The sequence below is a fragment of the Odontesthes bonariensis genome, chromosome 20 (genome assembly GCF_027942865.1).
Source record: "Odontesthes bonariensis isolate fOdoBon6 chromosome 20, fOdoBon6.hap1, whole genome shotgun sequence".
Classification (NCBI taxonomy): domain Eukaryota; kingdom Metazoa; phylum Chordata; class Actinopteri; order Atheriniformes; family Atherinopsidae; genus Odontesthes; species Odontesthes bonariensis.
In genome coordinates this window covers 25,940,348-25,965,736 of record NC_134525.1, presented here as the reverse complement: position 1 = coordinate 25,965,736, position 25,389 = coordinate 25,940,348, and the positions used below count along the sequence as shown (strand labels likewise).

At 43.2% G+C, this 25,389-nt stretch overlaps 1 protein-coding gene across 1 annotated transcript in view; it reads left to right on the top strand.

Annotated features, from left to right (window-relative positions):
* The first annotated feature begins 23,363 nt into the window (after window positions 1–23,363).
* The window catches only part of tgfbr1b (transforming growth factor, beta receptor 1 b), a 64,053-nt gene continuing 62,027 nt past the window's right edge, over window positions 23,364–25,389 (top strand). The window contains 1 exon segment of the mRNA XM_075452559.1: window positions 23,364–23,446. Within this exon segment, the coding sequence (XP_075308674.1) occupies window positions 23,383–23,446 (64 nt within the window). The 5' untranslated portion in view covers window positions 23,364–23,382.

Sequence of the window (25,389 nt, the reverse complement as noted above, 5' to 3'; positions counted from 1 at the left end):
TCAGGTGGGAAGTAAAGCTAAGTACCTCACCTCTGTACATATACAAATACACAGGAACTGGTTTGAGGTCGCTTTCATATACAGATATCAATAAGCTTGAATTTTGATTTAAAATTCATTGTTTTACTTGATAACAAGCAAACGAATTAAGTACATCGAAAGAGACTAGGCGTAATTTTCAAGTGGATTACTTATGTACGTACTGCCGTCACCAAACCATGGCTTATTCTGGATTTTGTGAGAGTACAGGCCTTTTTATGAGGAAGAAAACACCATCTAGGTGATGCCGTTCAGGCCCATAATGGGACAGTAGCAGACCAGTACAGGCCAGGGCGCATTCCTTCCATCATGCCGCTGCCAGAACTAAACTTCCTTTTGATCATTTCAGCTTTCTAAGTTTATCTTCCCCTGTTCTTTCTCCATCACGATAACGCCTCTTTCCACCTGTTTGTCCTCCACTCATGCAGGTGAGCGAGTGAGTCGACAGTCTGCCCTATTGTGAATGTTAATGAGACCAGCATCCTCATCTGTCTAGCAAGGACCCACCTTGCTGCCATCTGTTGCCAACACATTCGTCATCACTGAGGCAAGAAGGATAGAGGGAGGAAGGACCGAAAAGGAAAGGACCTTCCTGCTTCAGCTCCTTCAGTCTGAAGGAATAAACAGATCCCTGCTCTACTTTAAGTTAGTTTTTCTTAAGTACTGAAAAAGTACAGGACGAGATACAGCTGCTTCAAATCATAGTGACCAAACTGCAAGGGTTAAAAAGTCAATAGACGATTGGCCACTAGATATTTCTTCGAGTTCACTTGTGGCTTGGAACTGATTGAGAGCTGGAATTTAAAGAGGTTTGAAGGTCTTTCAAACATAGACAAACTAGTTCATTCATCGAGACACACTAGGGTTTCTCCCACCTAACGCCAGGCACTCTGAAGAAGTCAGCAGTCCATCACAGGGCTAACACAAAAAGAAGGAGAGTCATTCATGCTTACATCCACAGAAGGTTAATTTGGTGTCAGCAATTAAACTACCATGCAGGTCTTTGGACTGTGGGAATAAATCAGAGAACCCAAGGAAAACATTTGCAAGCACAGCGAGAAAATGCAAACCCAACCAGAAAACTCAGACTATAAGCAATTTCAGCAAGTTCCTACTGTCGTTAAACCGCTGTAACGCTGTACCACCCTACATCAAATAAGTCAAGCAAAAGCAAATGTTTGAAGAGACAGCTATCCAAATTTAGAAGTTTCTCTTCCTGTTTTGCAATCATATTGTGACGATAAGACCAGGATGAAGGATCCAGACACAAGATGCAGACAGGCAAAATCGAAAGGCCAGGTTTATTTAGCAAAGCTGATGTCAGGCACGGATGGTCAGCTAGCAGAACAAACTCATTAGACACGGAAACAGTAAACAGGCCGGATCAAAAAACAGTCCAAAACAAAAGCAAAGAAATAGATAGAAATAAACAAAAAACTTTTAACATTCGAGGAAGATTGAAATGTTTGCAGGAAAAAGAAAAGTACTTCAAACAGGGATCTCAAAAAGTAAAACACAGAGGTACAAGAATCTGTGTAACATATGGATGAGTGTGTGTGTATATACAATAACAAAGCCAGTTAGTACAATACAATATAAAACAGCATATTATAGAATGGAGGAACTTAAAATGCTGACGTGCATTCATTAGGCAGAGTACACCTGCCAGAAATCCATTGGATAAAGACAGTCAGCATATTTGAGTCCAAAAATAGGAACATTAAGGTGCTGTTTGCAGTAGCACTTTGTTTATATGAGTGAAGCTGTGATATCTGCCACAAAGAGATAATAAAGATCACTACTCTTCCGCAATGATAGCTGGAACACCAGTGGATTTAAAGTTAAGCCACTGGACCAGCAGTATAAAGTATAGTTTCAGAATGGACACAGTTCCACAGTGGTTTACAATCTCTGGAGGATGAAAAACCATTTAACTCCTATCTCAAATAGTTACGAGACTATGAGCTTCATAGAGCTGCTTTTGACCTAGATGCAATCTATTTGCCCGAGAGCGAGGTGGTAGAAAGCTGATGAGCAGGAGGCAGGCATCAGAGAAGACATTGCCGACAAGCTGCAGATACAGTGCATACAATAATGTATCCAGGCAGAAAGCACCGCGTCTGCCTCTGAGATGGAAGGAATGGAAAATTCATTCATACAGGTAAAGGTTAGGGACTCAACACTGCCAGCACATCCACATAATGGCTAATGTAGTTGGCCTTCAGCTACTTGCAACATGCTGAAGACCAATGAAATATGGCAAAAGTTGCAACAAAGAAAATCCTTGTGCCTCTCATTTTAAGTTTAATTTAAAAGCTACAATGACATCATGATGTAAAATGTAGAAAAAAGACAATGAATGGCATTTGTTGAGAAAACCAGAAGGCTCAAAAAAATAGGAAATGTGTTATGAGCCGGTACGCACCATGGATGTAATGAAATATTAAGCATCAAGCAATACGGCTGAACACTTAGATGCTTTCTCCAGAGACACTAAAGCAGACACTGCTGCTGAAATGTGGCTCACTACGGGCTGCTCAATAAAAACAAGATGTCTAATTATTTTTCATCATTTGCTTTGTTCATTCACTTTACTTTGTTGTGTTGCTCATGTTGCTACAAGGACTGAACTATCTGATAATTTGCAAAGCCACTGATTAACTTTCGATTTTTTTTTTCTTTTTTGTGTCGCCAGCACATGCTGCACATGATGTTTTTGTTCAGAGGTCAGGCTTATCACATGTGGGCTTAACTGATAGTTATTTTAAAAATCTATGAATTTTAATAGCCTAAAACTTTGTTTGCACTTTATTGCTGGTACACATGCACACACATACTGCCTATAACATGAAGAGAGAGGTGGAGGAACTTCCAGTCTTCCATCGACCCTCATGGGGAATCTGTAACCAGGACAACCGTTCACCTGTTGTTCGTGTATATCTTTTTGTCCTGATGCTGCCTGTGACGTCGTCAGCTAAGTTGTTGCCAGGTTACAAACACAACATCTCAGTGCATGCATTTTCTGAAGATTTTGTCCACTCTTCCCTCTTTGCATTTCCAACCTTTCAACAGAACATAACGTTTTTTAGAAAAATTTAAAAGTTGTATCTTTGTTCGTGCAAGTGTAAAAGATGGATGCCAGTTCTCCACCTGTCCTCTACCTGTCCTCCACCTGTCCTCCACCAGTAAAATCAGACCACAGTCTGGCACTGATCGCCTCCACTAATACGCCCACAGTTCAGTGGAAAGCTGTGACCATATAAACTTTTGAGATGTACTCTAAATGGAGGTGATATCAACTGCAATGGTTCATGTGCAATAGAAGTCTCTCTTTTCTTTTTAAATATCTTAACATGGTGTGTTACCATTGTCTATTTTCTGTTAGGCAAATATCAGGTTGCATATATGTCGTTTGCATGCAAAAGTTATTGCCCGTACTCATCTGCACCTTAGAGGTAGCTCCTGCAGTTTTGTTGTAGCATTTTTTCTTCCAGTATAATGACAATAAAGGCTTCTATTCTATTCTTCTATCAGTGCCATGACTGAGCGTGTGACAGACTAACTTCTGTGGAGAGTACCATCCCCGCGAGGATAGCGGGGTGCATCCCCAGTAACAACCCTGGATCACCAGAGACCAGTGATGTCATTAATGCGCTTCTTAGTAACGCATTACTCTAATCTGACCACTTTTTCCAGTAACGAGTAATCTAACGAGTTACTATTTCCAATCCAGTAATCAGATTAAAGTTAGTTATCCAAGTCACTGTGCGTTACTATTTTTGTCATTTTCCGTAGTAAAGATATATTTTTGCTTTCTTCTTGCGTCTCGGGGAGAGATGCGCGTTTTCTAGCTGGAAATACAGGCACTATTTTGAGTTTGTGTCAGCCACAGATGGTAATTATCAAGGTTCGTTGTACACTCTGTGCTGGCGACAAAGTGCTTCAAAGAGTTCAAAACTTCAAAAACACTACATCCAATTTAAAGAAACATTTGCAGTCGCAGCACCGCAGCTAACAGAGCAAGTCCCACCAGGTGGTGCGAAGCAGAGAGCTGCGACTGATGCAGGAGGTCCCCCAAGACCCAAAAAACTAAAGCTGGACTTCGGTGCAAAACTAGTAGGTGGGGGAGAGTTGAAGAGGTTGGTCGGGCAGTATGTAGTGGAGGAAATGCTTCCCTTAAACACGGTTGACTCACCCTCGTTTCGTGCCATAATAAACAAGATCCCCACAACTATCAGTGCCGAGCTGCCTCACAGAGCAGCTTTTTCCTCTTAGCTGGAGAGGGAGAATGCAGAGATGGAGAGAAATCTGAAGGCCGCGCTGAATGAGGTTGACTTTGGGTCAACTACCGCGGATATTTGGACTGCTAACAACAGAAGCTATATGGGAGTAACGCTCCACTGGATCACATTAAACGACAACAAGGCTGCAGTGGCATGTAGGAGAATTCGCGGTGGACACACGTATGATGTTATTGGTGCAGAAATGGAAAACATTCCCTCTTCATATGGACTACTCAACAAAGTAGTTGCAACAGTGACTGATGATGGATCCAATTTTCTTCCAATAAAGTGAGTATTGGCAAAACTGGTTGTCATTTTTATGTTGAGGCAGCTGCTGAATGTAACTAATAAAGTAACTTGTAATCTAACTTAGTTACTTTTAAAATCAAGTAATCAGTAAAGTAACTAAGTTACTTTTTGAAGGGGTAATCAGATTACTTTTTAAAGGTAACTATGCCATCACTGCCAGTGACCTAAAAAAAAAGATGCTGAACGTGGAGAAAAAAACAGGAGAGACACGGTGAGTTATTGAGAACTGATCAAAAACAAAATGAAAAAGAACACGAGAGAGAGCAAGGAGGTGTAGAGCACAAAAGAATAGAAAGCAAGCTCCAGCAGAACAATGTGAGAAATGTGTGATCAGCAGTGAAAAAGATCAGAAGCTTCCAGATGAAGGGGGTTCGGACTAATGGAAGTCTGGACAGAGCTAATGAACCAAACCTAAACACTCAGAATTCTCTCTACCAAAGACCTCACATCCTCCCTGGGCCCGCAGCCTCTCTGCCACACCTCCACAGTGTCATCCCACCTCCCAGTCATGGATCTTTACACAGCCTCACCAACATATTCCTCCATATCAGGACACACTTGTGCCTAAAAAAAATCTTATCCGTCTGGATGCAACCACTACAGACCAATTTTCTCTCAGTTTTTCATTCTTTTGTTTACCTCAGACCTCCAGCACAGGTCAGAGTCCCGTCATCTTCTAATATACTCAGATCAGTCTGCATTGGACAAAAAAGCTGAGTACAAGAAACTGATCGACCGGTCTGTGAGGGAACAATCAGCTCATCAGGCATGCAAAAAAAACCAAAAGAGATGAATGAGGATTTTAGGACGACAAGGAATAAGGCAAACACTTTTTCTATCCCGAGCAAAGAGGTAAAGTACTACGGATGCCTGGATGTTCACCTTGACAACAGGTTGGACTAGAAATGAAATGCTGAGGCTATTTACAAGGAGGGACAGAACAGAATTTACTTCTAGATAATGCTTAGGTCTTTTGATGTTGCATATCTTCTATATGTCTGTAGCTGGGAGTGCAATCTGCCTTGCAGCCATCTGTAGAGGCGTCTTAGTGGTGTATTAGTACAAAACAGTTGCCAGATATTGCACTGTCCTCGAATGAAGTGAAGCTTAAGATTTATATGTCACTGTGACTCAAATCTCCAGTTGTCTTACCTATCAAGCAGTTGATGTTATGAGGACAAATGGAGTCATACTATCTGCTGCTGAAGGGTTTTGGCGTTATGTTGTTTATAGCCACCATGTACCTAGTTTTGCATGCCACTCTTTTTAATAAAGCGACCAATATAGTGAGGATAATTGAAAGTAAGGCTGAAATCCCAAAATATCCAGTGAGTGACAGTTATGAACACTGTAGCTGGTTACCGGGACTTGGGTGGAAGGCCATCCTCCTATCAGCCTTGTCGCTGTGGGAAGAAAAACTAAACCTCCCTGCTGGATAGTAGCATCAGCATGAGTGAACATATTGATTTTGGTTTAATTGCTTTCGGATTCCGAAGGCACACATAGTGTTATGCTCCACTCTGAACACACGAGCATTCATTCACATTTAGATATCAGAGCTTTGTTTTATAGCTGGTGAACTCTTACTTCTAGGTTATGTCGATGTTCCTGAGAAAGTGTCAGCTTGAAGGAGACGTATAATGTCTTTATTCATCCAGTTGGCATCATTTCCTGAGCTCTTATTGAAACATGCGATACTGGCGTTGGTCAAAAGATGACTTGGCTTAAAACACAACAAAAGTTTTCCCATCCCCACTGCAACAATACCCTTCAGAGCAGCCTGTTTTTGTTGGGGTTAATAGATTTTTTTGGGGATTTGTTATTTCTTGTCTGTGTTCTGTTTTCTTGATTGGATTTTTGGTGTATATGTATATATATATATATATATATATATATATATGTATATCAAGCAGTTGATGTTAGGAGGACCTATTTATCTGCTGTATCAACTATCTAGGTAGCTGGCTTCACCATTCTAGCAGGTTAGATATGAACATGCGGGGCTTAGAGGTTAACGCCAAGCAGAGGACGCGGAGGTAACCTGAGAAGTGACATAACTACACACTAAATATTTGAATGGGTCACTAAATGAGACGTCTCCAGAGCTAGTATTTAATTTGGTGGTGACTTCAGATGCACAAATTAGTGCTCTCATCAACAACAAAAAAGAGTATTTATTTGTTTCATATATCCCCTTTAACCTGCTCAAGTAGGCTTTGTTTTCACTGAAATGACAGTTATGAAGAATCAAACTGAGAGTTTCCTTTCCTCTGGCTCATCTGGTTGACCTCTGTACAACACTTGTCAGCTCTTATCATTATGTATTTTCCCCTGTTATCAAATGACCCAGTCACCTCCAAACGCGGCCCTTCGTTTCCAATCATTTTCAGTTAACCGTAGTCAGAAGACAGCTGTGAGCTACATCATTTCGATATTTTCAAGTAATTCACTCACATTTTTATTGAGAACCTCCTCCTGGCCTTTTCATTACTGCCCCTCCTGTCACAACCCTTTAGAATGTGTCGCTTTCCAAGGATTACAAAACGGGGCAGCATACTTGTTGAACAATTCAGCTGTTTAATGCTTGCAACGCTTAAGATTTCCAGTTAAATAAGGAATAACATGCATCTACTCTTTAAATTTTTCATGATCAGGTCTCCCCAAGAATCTCCCCAAGAAATGCTCACGTTAGAAGAACATAGCGCATTCCACTTTTCACACTTTGCCCTGATCTTTTAAAAAATGTTCATGTTTCGGTCGTAAAGACCTTTCTACGCACATATCAGTAAGAAAGAAACTCAGTCCTTAGATATGAAGCATACTAATCCCACCATAACAAAATACTTCAACACTGTATTGAGGATAGATCCAAGTGGTACTTCCAAACATTATCTTAACACTATCCTTTTGAAATGACACAAAAATACAACAAAAAAATCTTACAGTAAAATATTTTTTAAAGATTTACTATTTTATTTTAACATATATAAATAATAAAAATAGTACCCCTATCCATAGGTTACAAGGTACAGTTTCAGTAATCCAAAATAAATACATAATGAATTCATCCATTCTGAAAGAGTGAAGGTATCTAATTCAATTTTCAAAAATGCCTCTTTTAAGTTTCCCCCTATTCAAGAAATCTGAACCAACTCAGTCCAAATGCACCGAGATGAAATCATAGGTTGGTTCAGACAAGCAAAGGATGAGCCCCCACAGTGTGTTTGTAGTGTTTGAATTGTTATTGTTATCATCACAGAGCTAGTTGTCATTCCAACATGCATTTTACAACACACACTATTAATGAGATGGATGACTCAAGGGGTTGTGTGGGGAATTGTGCTCTGAATTTCATATTCCTTTCCTGTTCTGGTCTATGTTTGATTTGATGCTTGTTGCTACTTTCTGGATGTATTCTCAACACAGCTGTTCACCATTTTGTATTCTTTCTGACTAGCGTTCAAGCACTAAGTCACCTTCTGACCGATGTGTTTTCAGAAAGGTCGAACTTTTTAAATAAATCAAGGCAAAGCTGAATAGTGTGTGAGAGAATTACTAATTTTCCTTTAACCTTTCCTTCAACGGCTTTTCAGCTTCTTGATGACTCTTAAGAGTTCACCTTGTTCCTTGATCTTTGAACAGTCACAACTACTGGTTATTAACATCTTTAAAATATTAATTTAATTTCACTCTATCTTTGTGTTCTTTCACATAAGTTTTTTCTTTTTTTTTCTTTTTTTTACTAAAGAGTTGATGATTTCTAACTATTTGACTTAATGTAAAATAAGTGAAATTCAACAATCATTCCCACTCTTTTACTAGTTTGACCACATTTCTTACCTTTTATAAAACTCACAATAATGTTAGAGATTCTCCTACAGAATCTTCAGTCCAGCTACAGTTAGGTTGTTCTTTTGATGCATAACAAGTATATATACTTATATACTATATATATAACTATATACTAACAGTACTTTATGCAGTACTGTCTGAACTGCATTGCTACCATTATCAGACCTATTTTTATATTATATATTGTTATTCTATAAAGACATAAATAACATTGTAAATACAATGAAAACAAAAAATACAACATAAAATAATGTCACCCTGGAAATGATAAAAGTATGGTGTTACATCAAGATCTTTGGATTTGAACATGTACCCTTTACAGAATTATTTTAAAAGATACCTTCATTTTAAAGGTACCTTTTTACCTGTAATCATGAGTCTCTTTTTTTTATTTCCAATTCTCTAGAATGACAGCATTTTTTGAACAATTTTACAGGTGAACCATGTAACCCAGTCTCATAGTTAAATGTAAAATAGAATGGGAAGGAAAATCAAGCTGATTGCCAAGAAAGTGCTTTTTCCTCTCCACAGCATGATGTAAATCACTGGGATATTTCTCATAGCTGCACTGTGTTTAAGTCTTTTGCAGTGTGGACACGACTTATAAACAAACTGCGCCTGAAAGAAAATGACGCCTGTAATATGTGGTAGTATTATTAGAGGTGACAAACAATGATGTTTTCCAAAATTAGACCATCTAGTTTTAGTGCCAGTTGTTTGTAGTGCAACAATTCTGTAAAAACTGATGATCCCTCCATATACAGCTTCATAGAATATCTGTGAGACTGTATTCTTATATAAACTTGTTTTAATGTCCATGTAGAAACACACAAAAAAATGTGTGACATTAGGTGGCAGTTTTTCAATCCTGTGAGACTGTACTAAACCACCCAAAAAAAGGAGTTAACACGGCCTCCAGAGGGTCATGTGACACATTAAAACACTTCTAGTGTTTCCTTAGGCCCCCATCTTTTTTTAATGGTGTGCCTCTTAATAGAGGATACACTGAATCATCTCTGGGTCAAGGATAAGACCTCTCTGCACATGCAGTGGCTACAGCTGAACCCCAAATCTGTAACAAACAATGAATGGGAGTTCCACCAGTTTATTTGGCTTGGGGATTGTGAAAATGCTTCGAGACTGCATCAAATAATAGTAAAGAAAACCACACAGAAGGAAAATCTGGACACCACTGTAATCTAATTGTTTGATGGAATGATCTGTCAGATGTCTTGATGAGGATCACTTGCCGGAAAGACCCAGAGTTCCAGCAGCAAAGACATGTTGCCACCCTACTGATGTTGCTAAGACAAATGCACCATTGTCGTCATTCAGACATGATGCAGACCACATTCAGCTGTCAGATCAATGTTATGGAGTGCGTGAGTTAAAGGGGCTGCGGAGGAATGGGGACAGTTTTCTTGCCTTAAATGTGATCTACATCAGCCTTCTTTGCATGCACACTTGTTTGCTGCAGATTTTGATAGAACAGAACATGCATGAGAAAATTAAAGCGCTGAATAATTTCAAAGAAACCCCCAAAGCTTCAGTGGTACATGCAAATATTGTAAGCATGCTCTTGAAGCCCAAAGTATCGAAAGCAACATCCTCAGACTTCAAAGTCATATTCTAAATATTTTAGCTGCCTGTTAATTATCTGAATGTTTTGGAGGATGTTTTTTTTCATAAAAGCCACAGTTCATTTCACATTGATGTTCAGCTCAATGATTCAAACTTTGTTGTTGTTTTGTCCAGAGTATTTAGCATCTTAGGGCGAATCTCATCCACCCCCAGCACTTTACCACTAGGAAGCTTTTTAACTACCTTGCATCTTCTGCCAAGGTGAGGGACAAGTCTTGCCCCAAGTCCTCAGACTCTGAGGACGCTGAGATCCTCAAAGTGCTCCTTCCACCACCCAACGGTATCCTCAGTTCTGGTGAGCATTTTTACTCCCAGGCCAAGCACCACCTAGGACGGACCCTTTCTGAGTCATCGAATGATTTGCCTTAACATAGCTTGAGGCCAACTGAATGTCTTTCTCCACTGCCTCAATGAATTCTTCCCACACCCGAGTTTTAGCTGCAGCAACTACCAATGCTGCAGCGATTTTAGCCACTTGATACCTGTCAGCTCCTTTAGGTGACTCTGGGACAACCAAGCTTGAAAGGCCTCCTTCTTCAGCTGGGCGACTTACCCCACCACCAGTGTCCACCAGAAGGTCCTCCAGTTACCGCAACGACGGGCACCCCCCAACCTTCAGGCCAAAAAGGCGCCGGTTAGCTCAACTGGTTGAGCAGGTGTCCCATATACAGAGTACCCTTTGCTGCATGTCCTCCCCCTCTCTCCACGCTCATTTCATGTCGAGCAACTTTCCAATAAAGGCCACAACTGCCAAAAAAAACAAAAAACCTTGAGGCCACAGGTCTTGGAAGCTGCATCCGCAATTGAGGTCCTGAACACGGTCAATTCAGATTCCATATGCCCAGCCTCCCCAGTATATGAGAAAAATTCTTCCAGAGGTGTGAGTTAAGACCTCACAGACAGGTACCACTGCCAGACGTTCCCATTTTACCCTCACTACCTGTGTGTGGTTTCCCTACCAACAAATCCAACTCACCACCAGGTGGATAGTGGTTTACAGATGTGTCCCTTTCTTCATCCAAGTGTCCAAGGCATATGGCCGCAAGTCTGATAGCATGACTTCAAAGTCTATCATTGACCTTTGGCCTACGGTGGCCTGTTACCAGGTATACTTATCCATCACTTTATGTGAACCAAGCCCCTACTCTGGAGCCCTACATTCCTAGAGCACCTCTCACAGAACACCACGAGGAATTCGTATCCTCTCAAGGGTAAAAAGCTGGTCCAGTGTTCCATGACCATGACGAAAATGGCCTCGTTTTTTCTCTATCCTAATTTTTGGCCAGATTCTTTTCAGCACCCTAGCAAAGACTTTTTCCTAGGGAGGCTGAGAAGTGTGATTTGCCTGTTGCTATGCATATTCTAGTCCAAGGGACCACCACCCAGGTCTACAGGACATTTAGTAGAAAAGTTTCTTGAAGTTATAGATGTAGTAAGATGAAGTCTTATTGCATTTGAGTTTCAAGTTGATTTGAGTCTTTTAGCCTGGCTGACGCGTCCACAATCTCGATGAGATGGTGGTCTGGGAACTAGGTGTGCATTTTCTCGTATTTGAGGCGTGGTTTACGAATGCCTAGAGCCGTTTATTGGGCGCTACGAATGTCTATCAAATGACGTCAGGTTCTTCCCATGCTGCTTTGCGCGCGATTCGTAGCCAATTGTATCACTTATACCAGATGACGACAGAAATTCGACGAGGAAGAAGAAAAAAAAGTTAAATAAAAGTAAACTTGCGCTCTAAGCTACTTAAATTGACAACAAAGTAGGCCTATATGCTATATTCTACATGAATTTTTATGTTGTAGAGTTGTGAATTTATTTTAATAATGGAGAAATTGAGCAGCCTTGCTTTGTTGTCTACAGTAGTAGATCAACCCTCATCTTACTTTGAAGCTCCCAGCTCCCAGAAGGGACGTCGACGCAGCTTTAGCTGCAGAAAAGCTATCAGTGTCTATCTTGTGTTGATAATAATAAACTCCTGGACTATGTACAAACTTCCAAATGCATCGTTTTGTGAGTACAGACCATATTTGTACTACTGAAGAAGTTTGGTGTCATGGCATGTGATTTTAGTGTGGTAATTTTGGAGATACTGCCAGGATCCGTTAGCGCTTGTACTAAACTAACTCAGTAACTCGGCTGATGTTCAGCCAATATCGGAAAAACTTCGGGTGGGCTACTTGGCTGGATGTCACGGTTCAAATGACCCTAGGGTGAATCTACTCCGAAACACTTTCTAAGGCTGCATCGAACGGTAACGTTGTGTCCGCTGTCATGTTGGATTAACACTCTACAAGCTTCGGTGTAGCGCATAGACGTCGTCATCGTCTTGCTGCCCCCCCCCTGTTCTGTGACTGGTTCCCAAACTCTGGCAAAAATAAGGGCGGTGGTTTCCAGGCTGACTTTGCAGTGAGAATGAAATCGAGCGCAAAGCAGCATGGGAATTCCCAGGCTATGAGTCTTTAGGTATTCAAGCATATTGAAACTTATGTAAGACAAAAACAGAAATGCTTTTTTTGCAACTGCAGCTTGAATGGAGCAGAATAACAAGTAAAAATACTCTAAATACCCACTTTACAATTCTCGTAAACAGAGAGTAACACATTTAGAGACTATATTCTACATAAAGACTTACAGTACTGAGTAAAGGGTTTAGACAGTTTAAATGTTTAAATTCCATCATGTCATTGAATCATGTAGATGTCTGATCGGTTCCAAATTCCCTTTACAGTAGGACAAAGACCCCAACCCAGTCAGGTCACAAATGTTCCATTGCTTTAACAGGGGATGTTTTCTGGATTGAGCAGAAAGAGTATGAGATTCATGTCCAACCATGCAACTCACTGAGCAGCTCCCCTTAAAATATTTCCCCCTGCCTTTCTAACTGTTAAGCGTCTTTAGTATTACAGCATCTGTAAATTATGCACAATCTAAGGCAGACTGAACAACCCTGCTGCAGGCTAATCAGCTAAAAGAGATGTCTGGCATAATGTAGCTCCTTTAGCTATCAATGAAAATGAGTTCCAGAGAGCATAACGGTGCTTTCACCTTTCTTTTTTTCTCTTTCTTCCCAGCTCTCTGTCCGCAGACTTTTGATATCCGTCTTCCAAATCAAAATCTTCCGTGAGTCATTTCGCAAAGAGTTTTCCTCACCCAACAGGTTTCAGAGGCTTTTTAAACTCCTATCTTCCAGCGAGGCTATTAGTCATGGGAAGAAGCATGAAGGTGATGCTATATATCAGTTTCTCTTTAAAGCAAGTAACAGCTCAGGGGATATGATCTGATAGGCAAGAGCCTTGCCAGGGAATTAATGTCATGCCATAAAAAGGTGTTAATGCTTCGCCTGAAGTCTACTTTGGTACAGGACCTCTTCGCTCTCTGATGAAGTATTACACAACTGTTAGTTTGAAGTAAATACGACCAGAGCCTCTACATTCCACTGGGGCTGTCAAAACAAGATAGATAATCACTGTGAAGGTGGATACCAAAGTGTTTTTTTTTTTTCAAACTCCACTTCCCCCAATACTTTTTCCGTGATGGGTGAGAAAACTCTTCGGATTGAGAAGGAAGAAACCTTAAGCAAGACTTGGGCAGTTTTTGATAAGTTTATTATTAAATCAGAGCAAGTTTGACCCATGGAGGCCCCTACCTTTACCCACAGGACCCAAATGTTGGGTTCCTCTGGAGAAATGAACAGTTAGAGCTGTTTAGGTGGCAAGAAAGTGACTTGCACAAAATGAGGCAGACAGTTTTAAGACTGCAGCTGATTGTTGGATATTTGAGATGACACTCTGCTCTACTGGCCATCGTAATTTGACAAACGCGAGTCAGAAGTCACATAGGCACGAGATCAAGTCGAATGGACGGGTAAGGGTGGCACTTGATTCAATGGAAAGTGTTTGGGAATGGTGAACTATGTGTAATCAAACCATCTGAATCAATTCAGAAGTTGCCTATTTGCACTGCACTGCAGTTCAATTCAATTCAGTTTTATTTATATAGCGCCAAATACAACAAATGTCATCTCAAGGCACTTAAATAATAAAGTCCAATTCAAGCCAATTGGAACTCAATTAATTGTAATAATAATTATTTATAAAATAATCCAATTCATTCATATAGAGCCAATTCAAAAACAATTTCCTAGCTAAGGAAACCAACAGATTGCACCGAAACTTGTTTTCAGTTCAATCCCGTCCTGAGCGTGCCTGAGGCGACTGTGGAGAGGAACGACTCCCTCTTAACAGGAAGAAACCTCTGGCAGAACCAGACTCAGGAAGGGTGGCCATCCGCCTCGACCAGCTGGGGTTTGAGAAGAAAGAAAAGAGAGGGGGGGGGGGACCACTGTAACACCATTCAAAGGATATCTGTTGGAACAGGGAAACACGAGTTAATGACCACAATAATGTCACATGTACATAATATCATTTGAGAAATGAAACAGGGGGGAAAAAAAGAATAAAGTGAGGAAAGGTGTGACAGATGAGCTCCCCCAGCAGTCTAGGCCTATAGCAGCTTAACTATGGGATGTTTCAGGATTACCTGAGCCATCCCTATTCAAGGTAAACACAAGAAACTTGTGCTAACGAAAAAATAAATAATAAAATAAAGGACCAGACTCAGTGAGTAATTCCCTATACTCCCTATATAGATCTGCTCCTCACACCACAACAACCATCTTTTTACAGCCACAAGCTACCTCAGCCTCTCACCAACTGCACACCAGTCACAGCGGGGTGGGGATGCAAACCCTGGTTCGGATAGGGGGAGCAATAAAAGAGGTAAGATAAGCGGGAATGGGATTCAAACCCTGGTTCGGGTAGGGGGTAATGAAAGTATAGAGGGTGCCAGAGGTGGAGGCAGAACAAGACACACTAGCAGACACACTATCAGATTCAACAGACCTAACTAGAAGCTTTATAAAAAAGGAAAGTTTTAAGCCTGGTCTTAAAAGTGGAAAGGGTGTCAGCTTCCCGGACATTTACTGGCAGCTTATTCCACAAGAGAGGGGCCTGATAACTGAAGGCTCTGCCTCCCGTTCTACTTTTAGAAACTCTGGGAACTTCAAGTAAACCTGCAGTTTGCGAGCGGAGTGCTCTGTTAGGAAAATATCTTACAATGAGATCTTTAAGATATGATGGAGCTCGGTCATGAAGAGCTTTATATGTGAGGAGAAGAATCTTAAATTCTATTCTGAATTTAACAGGGAGCCAATGAAGAGTGTCAGGGTGGTGTAGAGAAGGGGAGGACACGGATGCGGACTTATAAAGAAAAGGGTGATTTATTAACAAAAAACAAAGTACAAACAAAAGGCGCGGCTAAGCCGGATTCAGAACACGTGACTGTGGAAAAACAAAAACACTTGGCAGGGCATAGAATAAATAGGTACTTAACTTGGACGAAAACTTGGCGTGGAAACATGGCGTGGAAACATGACGTGGAAACTAACAGCAACACAGTAACAGTACCAGTGACATCAACATGCAACAAAGATCCGGCAAACTGAAAGGGGAGGCAGGAAACTAAATAGGGATTGAGTGATTAAGTGAGTGGGTGCAGCTGGTGGGGAATGAACAGGTGAGGGGAATGAACTAATGGCCTGAGTGAGGGAAGTGAAGGGAAACCTAAACATGGACTGAAAAGAAACATAACCTAAACATGAAAACTAAAAACATGAGTCTCTGGGCGTGACAGAGCCCCCCCCTCAAGGGGTGGATCCCAGACATCCCAAAAAAGTCCAAGGGTGGGAGGGAGGGGCTCGAAGCCGGTCGGGGAACCAGAAACGGGCGTGGTACCGGCTTCGGGCAGCAGGAGGCAGTGGTCTGGCGGACGCCCAGACCGCGTAGCCGGAGCAGGCGGTGGTCTGGCGGACGCCCAGACCGCAGACGGCGTAGCAGGAGACGGCGGTGGTCTGGCGGACGCCCAGACTTCCGTCGGCGTGGCGGCAGGAGACGGCGGTGGTCTGGCGGACGCCCAGACTTCCGTCGGCGTGGCGGCAGGAGACGGCGGTGGTCTGGCGGACGCCCAGACTTCCGTCGGCGTGGCGGCAGGAGACGGCGGTGGTCTGGCGGACGCCCAGACTTCCGTCGGCGTGGCGGCAGGAGACGGCGGTGGTCTGGCGGACGCCCAGACTTCCGTCGGCGTGGCAGTAGGCGGTGGTCTGGCGGGCGGCCAGACATCCCGTGGCGTGGCAGCAGGAAGCGGTGGTCTGGCGGGCGGCCAGACATCCCGTGGCGTGGCAGCAGGAAGCGGTGGTCTGGCGGGCGGCCAGACATCCCGTGGCGTGGCAGCAGGAAGCGGTGGTCTGGCGGGCGGCCAGACATCCCGTGGCGTGGCAGCAGGAAGCGGTGGTCTGGCGGGCGGCCAGACATCCCGTGGCGTGGCAGCAGGAGGTGGTGGTCTGGCGGGCGGCCAGACATCCCGTGGCGTGGCAGCAGGAGGCGAAGACCGTCCCCCGGTCGGACGGACCTCCGACGGGGGGGGAGCCCCCCCTTTAAGGGATGGATCCCAGACATCCCCAAAGTCTGGGGGTGGGAGGGAGGGGCTCGAACCGGTGAGTCCATGTCGGGCTCTGCCGCCTTATGGTCAGGCCCGGAGGCCTCTTGGTCGTGGTCAGGCCCTGTGGCCTCTTGGTCAGGCCCTGTGGCCTCGTGGTCAGGCCCTGTGGCCTCGTGGTCAGGCCCTGTGGCCTCGTGGTCAGGCCCTGTGGCCTCGTGGTCAGGCCCTAAAGCCTCGTGGTCAGGCCCTGTGGCCTCGTGGTCAGGCCCTGTGGCCTCGTGGTCAGGCCCTGTGGCCTCGTGGTCATGGTCAGGCCCTAAAGCCTCGTGGTCAGGCCCTGAAGCCCCTTGGTCAGGCCCTAAAGCCTCGTGGTCAGGCCCTGTGGCCTCTTGGTCAGGCCCTGTGGCCTCTTGGTCAGGCCCTGTGGCCCCTTGGTCAGGCCCTAAGGCCCCTTGGTCAGGCCCTAAAGCCTCGTGGTCAGGCCCTGTGGCCTCGTGGTCAGGCCCTGTGGCCTCGTGGTCATGGTCAGGCCCTAAAGCCTCGTGGTCAGGCCCTGAAGCCCCTTGGTCAGGCCCTAAAGCCTCGTGGTCAGGCCCTGTGGCCTCTTGGTCATGGTCAGGCCCTGTGGCCTCGTGGTCAGGCTCTAAAGCCTCGTGGTCAGGCCCTGTGGCCTCTTGGTCTTGGTCAGGCTCTAAAGCCTCGTGGTCAGGCTCTAAAGCCTCGTGGTCAGGCTCTAAAGCCTCGTGGTCAGGCTCTAAAGCCTCTATAGCTGGGGCCAGCTCTGGGACGGCTGGGGCCAGCTCTGGGACGGCTGGGGCCAGCTCTGGGACGGCTGGGGCCAGCTCTGGGACGGCTGGGGCCAGCTCTGGGACGGCTGGGGCCAGCTCTGGGACGGCTGGGGCCGGGGCCAGCTCTGGGACGGCTGGGGCCGGGGCCAGCTCTGGGACGGCTGGGGCCGGGGCCAGCTCTGGGACGGCTGGGGCCGGGGCCAGCTCTGGGACGGCTGGGGCCGGGGCCAGCTCTGGGACGGCTGGGGCCGGGGCCAGCTCTGGGACGGCTGAGTCTCTGGTGACTGTGGCTGAGGAGAAGCTGTACAGCATGGTTACCTCGTATGGCTCCAAGCCAAAAATGTCCTGGGTAGCTGAGCGCTGCACGCTCATGACCTCCGCCCAGATGTCTGCCACAGCCGGCAAGTGCTGGAGGACCTGCTTCCTCAAAAAGAAGTCCACCAGGTCATCAGCCACGTTCAGCTGCTGCCAGGCGGTGTCGTCCCGTGCCAAGCAGGCCCAGAACCTCCCGACCAGCTTCCAAAAGGAGTCTTCGTCCGCCGCGTCCATTTCTGGCCGGATCTTACTGTCAGGGTGGTGTAGAGAAGGGGAGGACACGGATGCGGACTTATAAAGAAAAGGGTGATTTATTAACAAAAAACAAAGTACAAACAAAAGGCGCGGCTAAGCCGGATTCAGAACACGTGACTGTGGAAAAACAAAAACACTTGGCAGGGCATAGAATAAATAGGTACTTAACTTGGACGAAAACTTGGCGTGGAAACATGGCGTGGAAACATGACGTGGAAACTAACAGCAACACAGTAACAGTACCAGTGACATCAACATGCAACAAAGATCCGGCAAACTGAAAGGGGAGGCAGGAAACTAAATAGGGATTGAGTGATTAAGTGAGTGGGTGCAGCTGGTGGGGAATGAACAGGTGAGGGGAATGAACTAATGGCCTGAGTGAGGGAAGTGAAGGGAAACCTAAACATGGACTGAAAAGAAACATAACCTAAACATGAAAACTAAAAACATGAGTCTCTGGGCGTGACAAAGAGAAGCTAAAACTGGAGAAATATGATCTCTCCTGTTAGTTCTCATCAGAACAGTTCAGGCTATTCATTTAATTCTTGGACATTTTTTCACAAGTTATTGACTAACGGTTTGGAGGAATTTGTATTTGCCGATAGCTTTTTATATTTCAAACTTGATTTGTGGTACCGTTCAGAGAAGATCATGCCTGCTGCTTTAAAAGTTACTGAGCCTGTGGAGCAATCCTGCTGGGTGTGATACCATGCCTTATTTCAGATATATTTTTGGAATTTTCTTTTTTCTTTCGTAACCAGTAAAAAGGTGAAAGGACAGTTGGAAGGATTACACAGGACTGAAGTCAAACAAGCAATCTGTCAAATGAAAGTCCACAGATTTATGCCATCCAGGAAAACCCGACTACAACGGTCTCTTCTGTCGTGGTGAAAGTCAACATCATCGCAAGTCAGCATGTGATCACCCGGTGTCCTTTCTCTTTCTTTGATTGTTATGGAGTTTTCCTTATTTGGATTTGTCTGAACTTTGAATGATTATGTATGACTTAGTCAGGACAGGAAGACTTGGTTTGAAGGAAATATCATGTGTTTCCCTCAGTGTTACAGTATTACAGTCCTTTGTGGGGACGGGCTGGGTCTAAAATAAAAGCAGGAGTAGTATGATTGGCAGGGCGCCATCAACACAACCAGATATCAGGGTGGAGTCACAGAATGATCCCTGGACAGGGCACACTCTGTTCCCTTAGTTAAACACTACATTGGTAGCCAATGTGAGTGTGTGCAGGTGGACAGAATGAGAGAGGGAGAGAAGACACAAATAGTTTATAATACAAGAGCCCCATTTACAAAACCGTCGCACGCATTAAAATGTAACGATGTTTCAGGAATCATCAGTTAAATCCAATTCAATTATACTGAATAGACGTGTTAAGGAAACAAAATAATCCAAATTCTCAAAATTGACTTGCTTGTAAGTGGATACTATACCTGAATTTGCAGTCTTATCCTCAAAGTATTTCAGAAAAGTTTTACATAATTAGTTGGAGCAGGAGCCTTATTAACAGTCAATAATCTAGATTAGGTTTTGTGGCCTATTGCAGGGATTTGCAAGTCTGAGTAATATTCATTCTAAACAGCACTAAACAGTGCTCTGTTTGGTGGGACAATCTTGAAAATTCCCCCCCCCAGACACGTGACACTTATCCTTTTTCCACTTCTGCTCAGCTCTCCTGCAGTTCTCTCTGAGTGTCTGCGTGGTGTCATTTAAACATGGCTGTGCTCCCACTTTAGGTCTGTATGATCTAAACGGGGCAGCTGGAGAGTAGAGCAATTGACATTTAATAAAATTTGAATATCCTTCGTGCATAGATAGGAAAGATTTGTCTGTAAACCCTGCATCACAGTAAAGAGTGCTAGTAAAGAGTGTTGCATTTGCAATTGATGCAGGTGATCACATGATTGAACAGGGACAATCGTTTTGCGGGGAGGATAAACTTTAAAGATAGAAGGCATGTGATCAGAAAAGTAGCATCACAAATTTTGCCTATACAGACAGATTTACCAGAGGATAAAACAGAGTGAGTATGTGTCCCAGCTTATGTGTAGAGCCTGTGACCAGCTGCTGAAGATGAAAAAAGTCAGATCAAAATCAATCAACTCTGCTCTAGAAAAACTTCCCTCAAACATTAAGAAATAGAATACATACAAGAAAGGAAAAACACACATAAGAAAGTTCAGTGAAATGTACTTGACTGAAAGACAAACCAGAACAAAGTTGTGAATGTCACGCCATGGGACTCTGTTTAAGTTTTATGTTTTAGTTATCATGTTTTAGGTCACGTTTTGGTCCTTAGTCCATGTTTAGTTATGTCTTAGTTTCCCTGCACTCTGTAAATTAGTTCACTCACTTCACCTGTGTCATTCCCCTCCAGCTGCACCCAGTCACTAATCACTGTCCCTATTTAGTTTCCAGTCTCCCCTCTCAGTTTGCTGGATCTTTGCCATTCAGGCCTTCCCTACCTTCCCGACCTTCCCTACCTTCCCGTTTGTTACCCATATTCCACGTCGTATTTGCCAAAGTTCAATATTTATTTATCCATGCCATGTTGAGTTCTTTATTTTGTCACAGTTTGGTTTTTTGAATCCGGCTCAGCCGCGCTTTGTGTTGAAACTTTGTTTTTTGTTAATAAATCAGCCTTTATTTTTGAAAAATCCGCATCCGTGTCCTCCATCCTCACCATCCCTGACAGTGAATCACTGAGTTGAACATTAATGTGAACTGTAGTGTGGCTTATATGAAAAAGACGCTAAAACGTTTAGCTAAAACATTTCGAATTCGACTTTGATATCTGAGGATGTTGCTTTTGATGTTTTGGGCCTCAAGGGCATACTTTGAATATTTGCACATGCCACTAAAGCTCTGAAGGATTCTTTGAAAGTATTCATTACTTAAATTGTACGTTCTTTTCTATCAAAGTCTGCAGCAAACAAATGTGCATGCAAAGAAGGCTGATGTACATCACATTTAAGGTCAGAAAACGGTGTCCATTTCTCTACAGCCCCTTTCACACATGCACTCCATAACATTAGTCTAACAACAACTGAATGTCTTTTTTCTTTTTTACAATTATTGCCTGTTTATTCTTTTCTTTTCTTTCTGTAATATTTTGATTTTAATCTTAAACAAAAAGCAATAAGCAAATAACCATTCCTTGTAACCCAGTAACACAGTGACTCCATCACAAAAAGGTTTCCTCTGCGATAAGTCAGCAGGTCTGACACTACACTTTAGTTAAGACCCTCTCAGATATTACTTCCAAGCTCAAACTGATGTGCCGTCGTTGTGTATTGGTGTCATATGTGAAAGTGCAAAAGCGACATGGGGGGGTTGAAGTAGATTCATGACGTGATTCATGAGGTGACGAGGGTTATGAGTGTAATGGCAATACATGCCAGTCTAACCAGTGGCATTTTGGTGACCCAGCTGTTTACATGATGCCAACTTGATTTATACCTGCTGGCTGCATTTAGGCTCCAGGTAACCCTATCTGTTGATTGTATGCTGATTGGTTGAAAGTTAGCTTGAGCCTACCAGAGCTGGGAGGAGCCAATAAATAATAAAGTGCAAAAAAAAAAAAAAAAATCATAAAAAAAAAGTACTACAGGTGAAAAGCAAAGACATCAACTGCATTGGGAAGTGTTCATTAACTTAGCGTGTAGTTCTATGCTATCACAATGCAGAACTTTGACTACTTTAACTTAGGTCTTTCCTAAAGCAGAGCAAAGCTAAAAGACCAACAACAGCACCAACACAACTAAGAACACAGAAAGCTCCGAGCGTTCAATATTTATGCCCTAAAATGGCAGCAAAACGTTATGACATGTAAATGTGCATTTGCAAAGAACCAACGGACAGTGTGAATATGTCTTTTTCTCACCCACATGCTTCTGTGAAATATGAAAAAGAATGTATTTTTGTTAATGTCTCAGTGACCTCTGCAAATTAGAAGCCTGTTGTCGTTGCTCTGGTCAAATTGTGTCTTTATTTACAGCTTCCAGAGATCACAAAATAAATCAACAGAAATCTTTCATGTTTAAGGGTTGAAAATGTTGTCATACAACTAAAAGAAATAGAAGTAATTCATTTGACACTAATTCTTCAACAGCATTTGATTACTGCTGAGGGCAGGTGGAGCTTTTGTGTGTGTCTGTCTGTCAGAGCATGGGGGTGTCAGAAGTGTCTCTATTTCACAATATAGCATTGAAGACTTGACTTTTTTTTTGTCTTTGGTCTTATATACTGCTCTTTTTCTACTGACCAGCTGTGGATGTAGGGCAGGGCTCAGTTTAATATTAAATGATAAGCCCTCTTCAGTCTCTGTCACAGTTCACAGGGACTAAGCGAGTATGTGAGTGTGTGTCTTTGTGAGCGTGAAAAGAAAAGATGGGGGGAGTTAGTGCATTTGAAGGAGGGGGTTGTGGGAGGTAGACACAGTTCACACTAAGAAAGTGTTATATAACTAAGAGCAATCAAGGAAGGTGTTGGTATATGTGTCAGCTGCTGTGACTGTATAAAGCACACGTGCGTGTGTAATACTGGCATAAGGCAAGAGGTCCAATGGGTCGACCCACAGCATGTCATTGACCACATCTTATCAAGAAAGCGTTGCAGCAACAAGAGTGTTAGTTGTCTATGTTAATACAATATGTTGCTTCAGTTCAGAGCCACTGTGACATGTTCTTATTCCCTGCCAAAATTCATAAGTGACATCATTCCCCCGGTATTTCGCAGTCACAACGTATTTGTGGAAGTTTCACACATCTGATGTTTTTTCCCTTGAATATGCCAGACTTTTTTTCTAACAGTTCGGCTTGAAATGCAATAAATCAGACAAACATTGTTTGTGGAATTCATTCAAAACATCTACATCTGAATTTTTCCCACTGGGGGATGAATAAAGTATTGTTTTATTTCTATTTCCTTTTCTATTTCTATTTCTATTTCTATTTCTATTCCTATTCCTATTTCTATTCCTATTTCTATTCTTATTTCTATTCTTATTTCTATTTCTTTTCTATAATTACAATAGTGACTGCATTTTATTGTACTGTATATTAGTGTATATTAGTAAAGTTATAATATTTAATTAATCAATTGATTCATTAATTGATTAATAATGAATCAATTGATTAAATAATTAACCAATTGATTAATTTAAAACTAATTTTGTCATCATAGTGAGAGTCAAGTGTTTGTTTACAGATGGAAGAGTTGCTCCAGTGGGGCGGGGCAGGGGCACGTTCATCCACCAATCAGCATTGGTCTTTCCTTGAACAGGCGTTAGATAGGTGGGACTTCATGCTCTGTTAGCCAATCAGCATCTACCTTCATCTGTGCTTTGAGAAGTTAGCAATCCGGTGCCAGTCTGGTCCGTAGCCACGATGGATGCAATACCATGCTTTCTGCTCGTCCTCTTGTTCGGGACAAGGATACAAGAAAATACTGGTAAGTGCCCTGCATGGCAAACCGCTGTGATGTGTTTCGTGGGACGGAGGTGTTTCTCGAAAGTTACACTCACGGGTCGGTGGAGCTCTTTGTTCAACAAGCCCGAAAAAGCAGTGTGTGTCTAACTAAGATGGCGCGGGGTCTGCGGCCAGCCTGCTCCTGCCTGTCTGAGGAATGTTTATTGTCTGGGTTAAAAAAAAAAAAAAGAGCTGGGAGCTATAAGTCACATAGGGTTTAAAAGGGCTTATTTGTCGTTTGCTCAGTTTCTGGCTGGACAGATTTTAATTGCAGCTTTTGGTCTCTGCTTTGCGAACAAAGAGCACAGGGTCTGTCTCGGAGTAATAGTCCCCCGTTTTCCTAACAGAAAGTTGGAAGTAATACTCATTCGATGTTTGCGTTTTGTCAAGAATTAGTTGTTCATGTACCTTGAGTGGAGGGAGCGATTCACCAGGTGGAAAGAAGTGCCCCGGGGACCAGAATACCTATGTCTCACTGGCGAATCGGTTTCCTTGTACTTAGTAACTATTTCTAATGCTCTGTGTTGTCACTGCGTTTTGGGTACATGTTTGTTGTAGTGATGGAGTTCTCAGCGAAATCCCTCTGGCGACGTTTGTCGGTCTGGTAACTTCAATTCGGAGTCTGTCACAAAGCTACTGGACAGTTACCTGTTGTAAATTACGCTGTAACTTGTTGTTTATTGACTGTGAAACCAACACTACGTCCGCGGGATACTTGAAGCCTTCCGTTAGTTCTGTGTTTCGGTTGAGCTCAGAGTCGATTCGTATTTTATTAAAGGTGATAGTTTTCCGTTGTCGTTGGAAGGGATGATCCATGCAGATGCACTTTCGTTTTTGTTTCGATGACACCGCCGTGGAGATGTTGTCAAAAGGAGCCGAAAACCAATTCATCTCTGCAGTGGCTCCTTCATGTAAAACTCGGCTTTAGTAAATAAATAGTCTTTGCAGTGAAGCAGAAGTTCACTACGACGGATTTAGAGGGTGAAAACTGCGTGTTAAACACTTGAAATAGAAATAGTCTTTCATTCGTTCTCGTATAGATAGGGGGGTTGGGGGTTGCATTTAATGGGGGTAACTGTGGACACACGGGAACAAGATTGGATTTCCACGCTTGAAGTGAATTGGGTCCAGCATTTATATATTTTTTTTAGATAACTGCACTGATACACGAGTCAGCATCGCTGCCACGCTCTCCTGTTCTCAGTTGCTTTGGCGTTTTTATTCTCACTTTCAAACGACACTGGTTCTGACTAGTGTGTGTAGATATTCTTAAATTTTCGATTGACCGAAGCAGGCTTCCTCTTGAGTGCAAACAGTATTTGGTGTTTTTTCCCTCATGATTCGCAGACTCACGCGTTTCCTTTGTGTGACTTTCCTTTGTGTGTGTGTGTGTGTGTGTGTGTGTGTGTGTGTGTGGAGAGAGAGATTCATCATGAGTGGACGGGCAGGATTTTCAAACAGCACGCGTAAAGATCTCATTAGAGCACACACACCCCCCATCCCAAAAGCATGGTTATCCTCGAATACCCCATCTCTGCCTCACATGCACACTGGGATATTAAATTCATATGTTGGCTCTGGGACACGCGATTGAGGGAGGGAATTCCGCTTTCTTTGTCCAGCAATAGGATTGTCATGGCAGGGGTCCATGCTCGGAGCTGGGTATTTTTTATATGTGAGAAGAATCCAATATCCTAGATGCACATCGTCTTATTCACAGACCGGGGAGGGGTGGGGGACGGCTAGGATGTCAGTGACAAATATCCAGGCTGTAGATTTTTACACCCACAAAAAAGAGCAGACAGGATTGGAGCAGAGAGCATCCTCACCGACACCTCGTCACGTTTCTGTACAGCACCACACCCCTGCAGCTCGTGCCTCGGCAGCATCCACAGATGTGAGCGCCGGGAGTGGGCTCTCATTTAC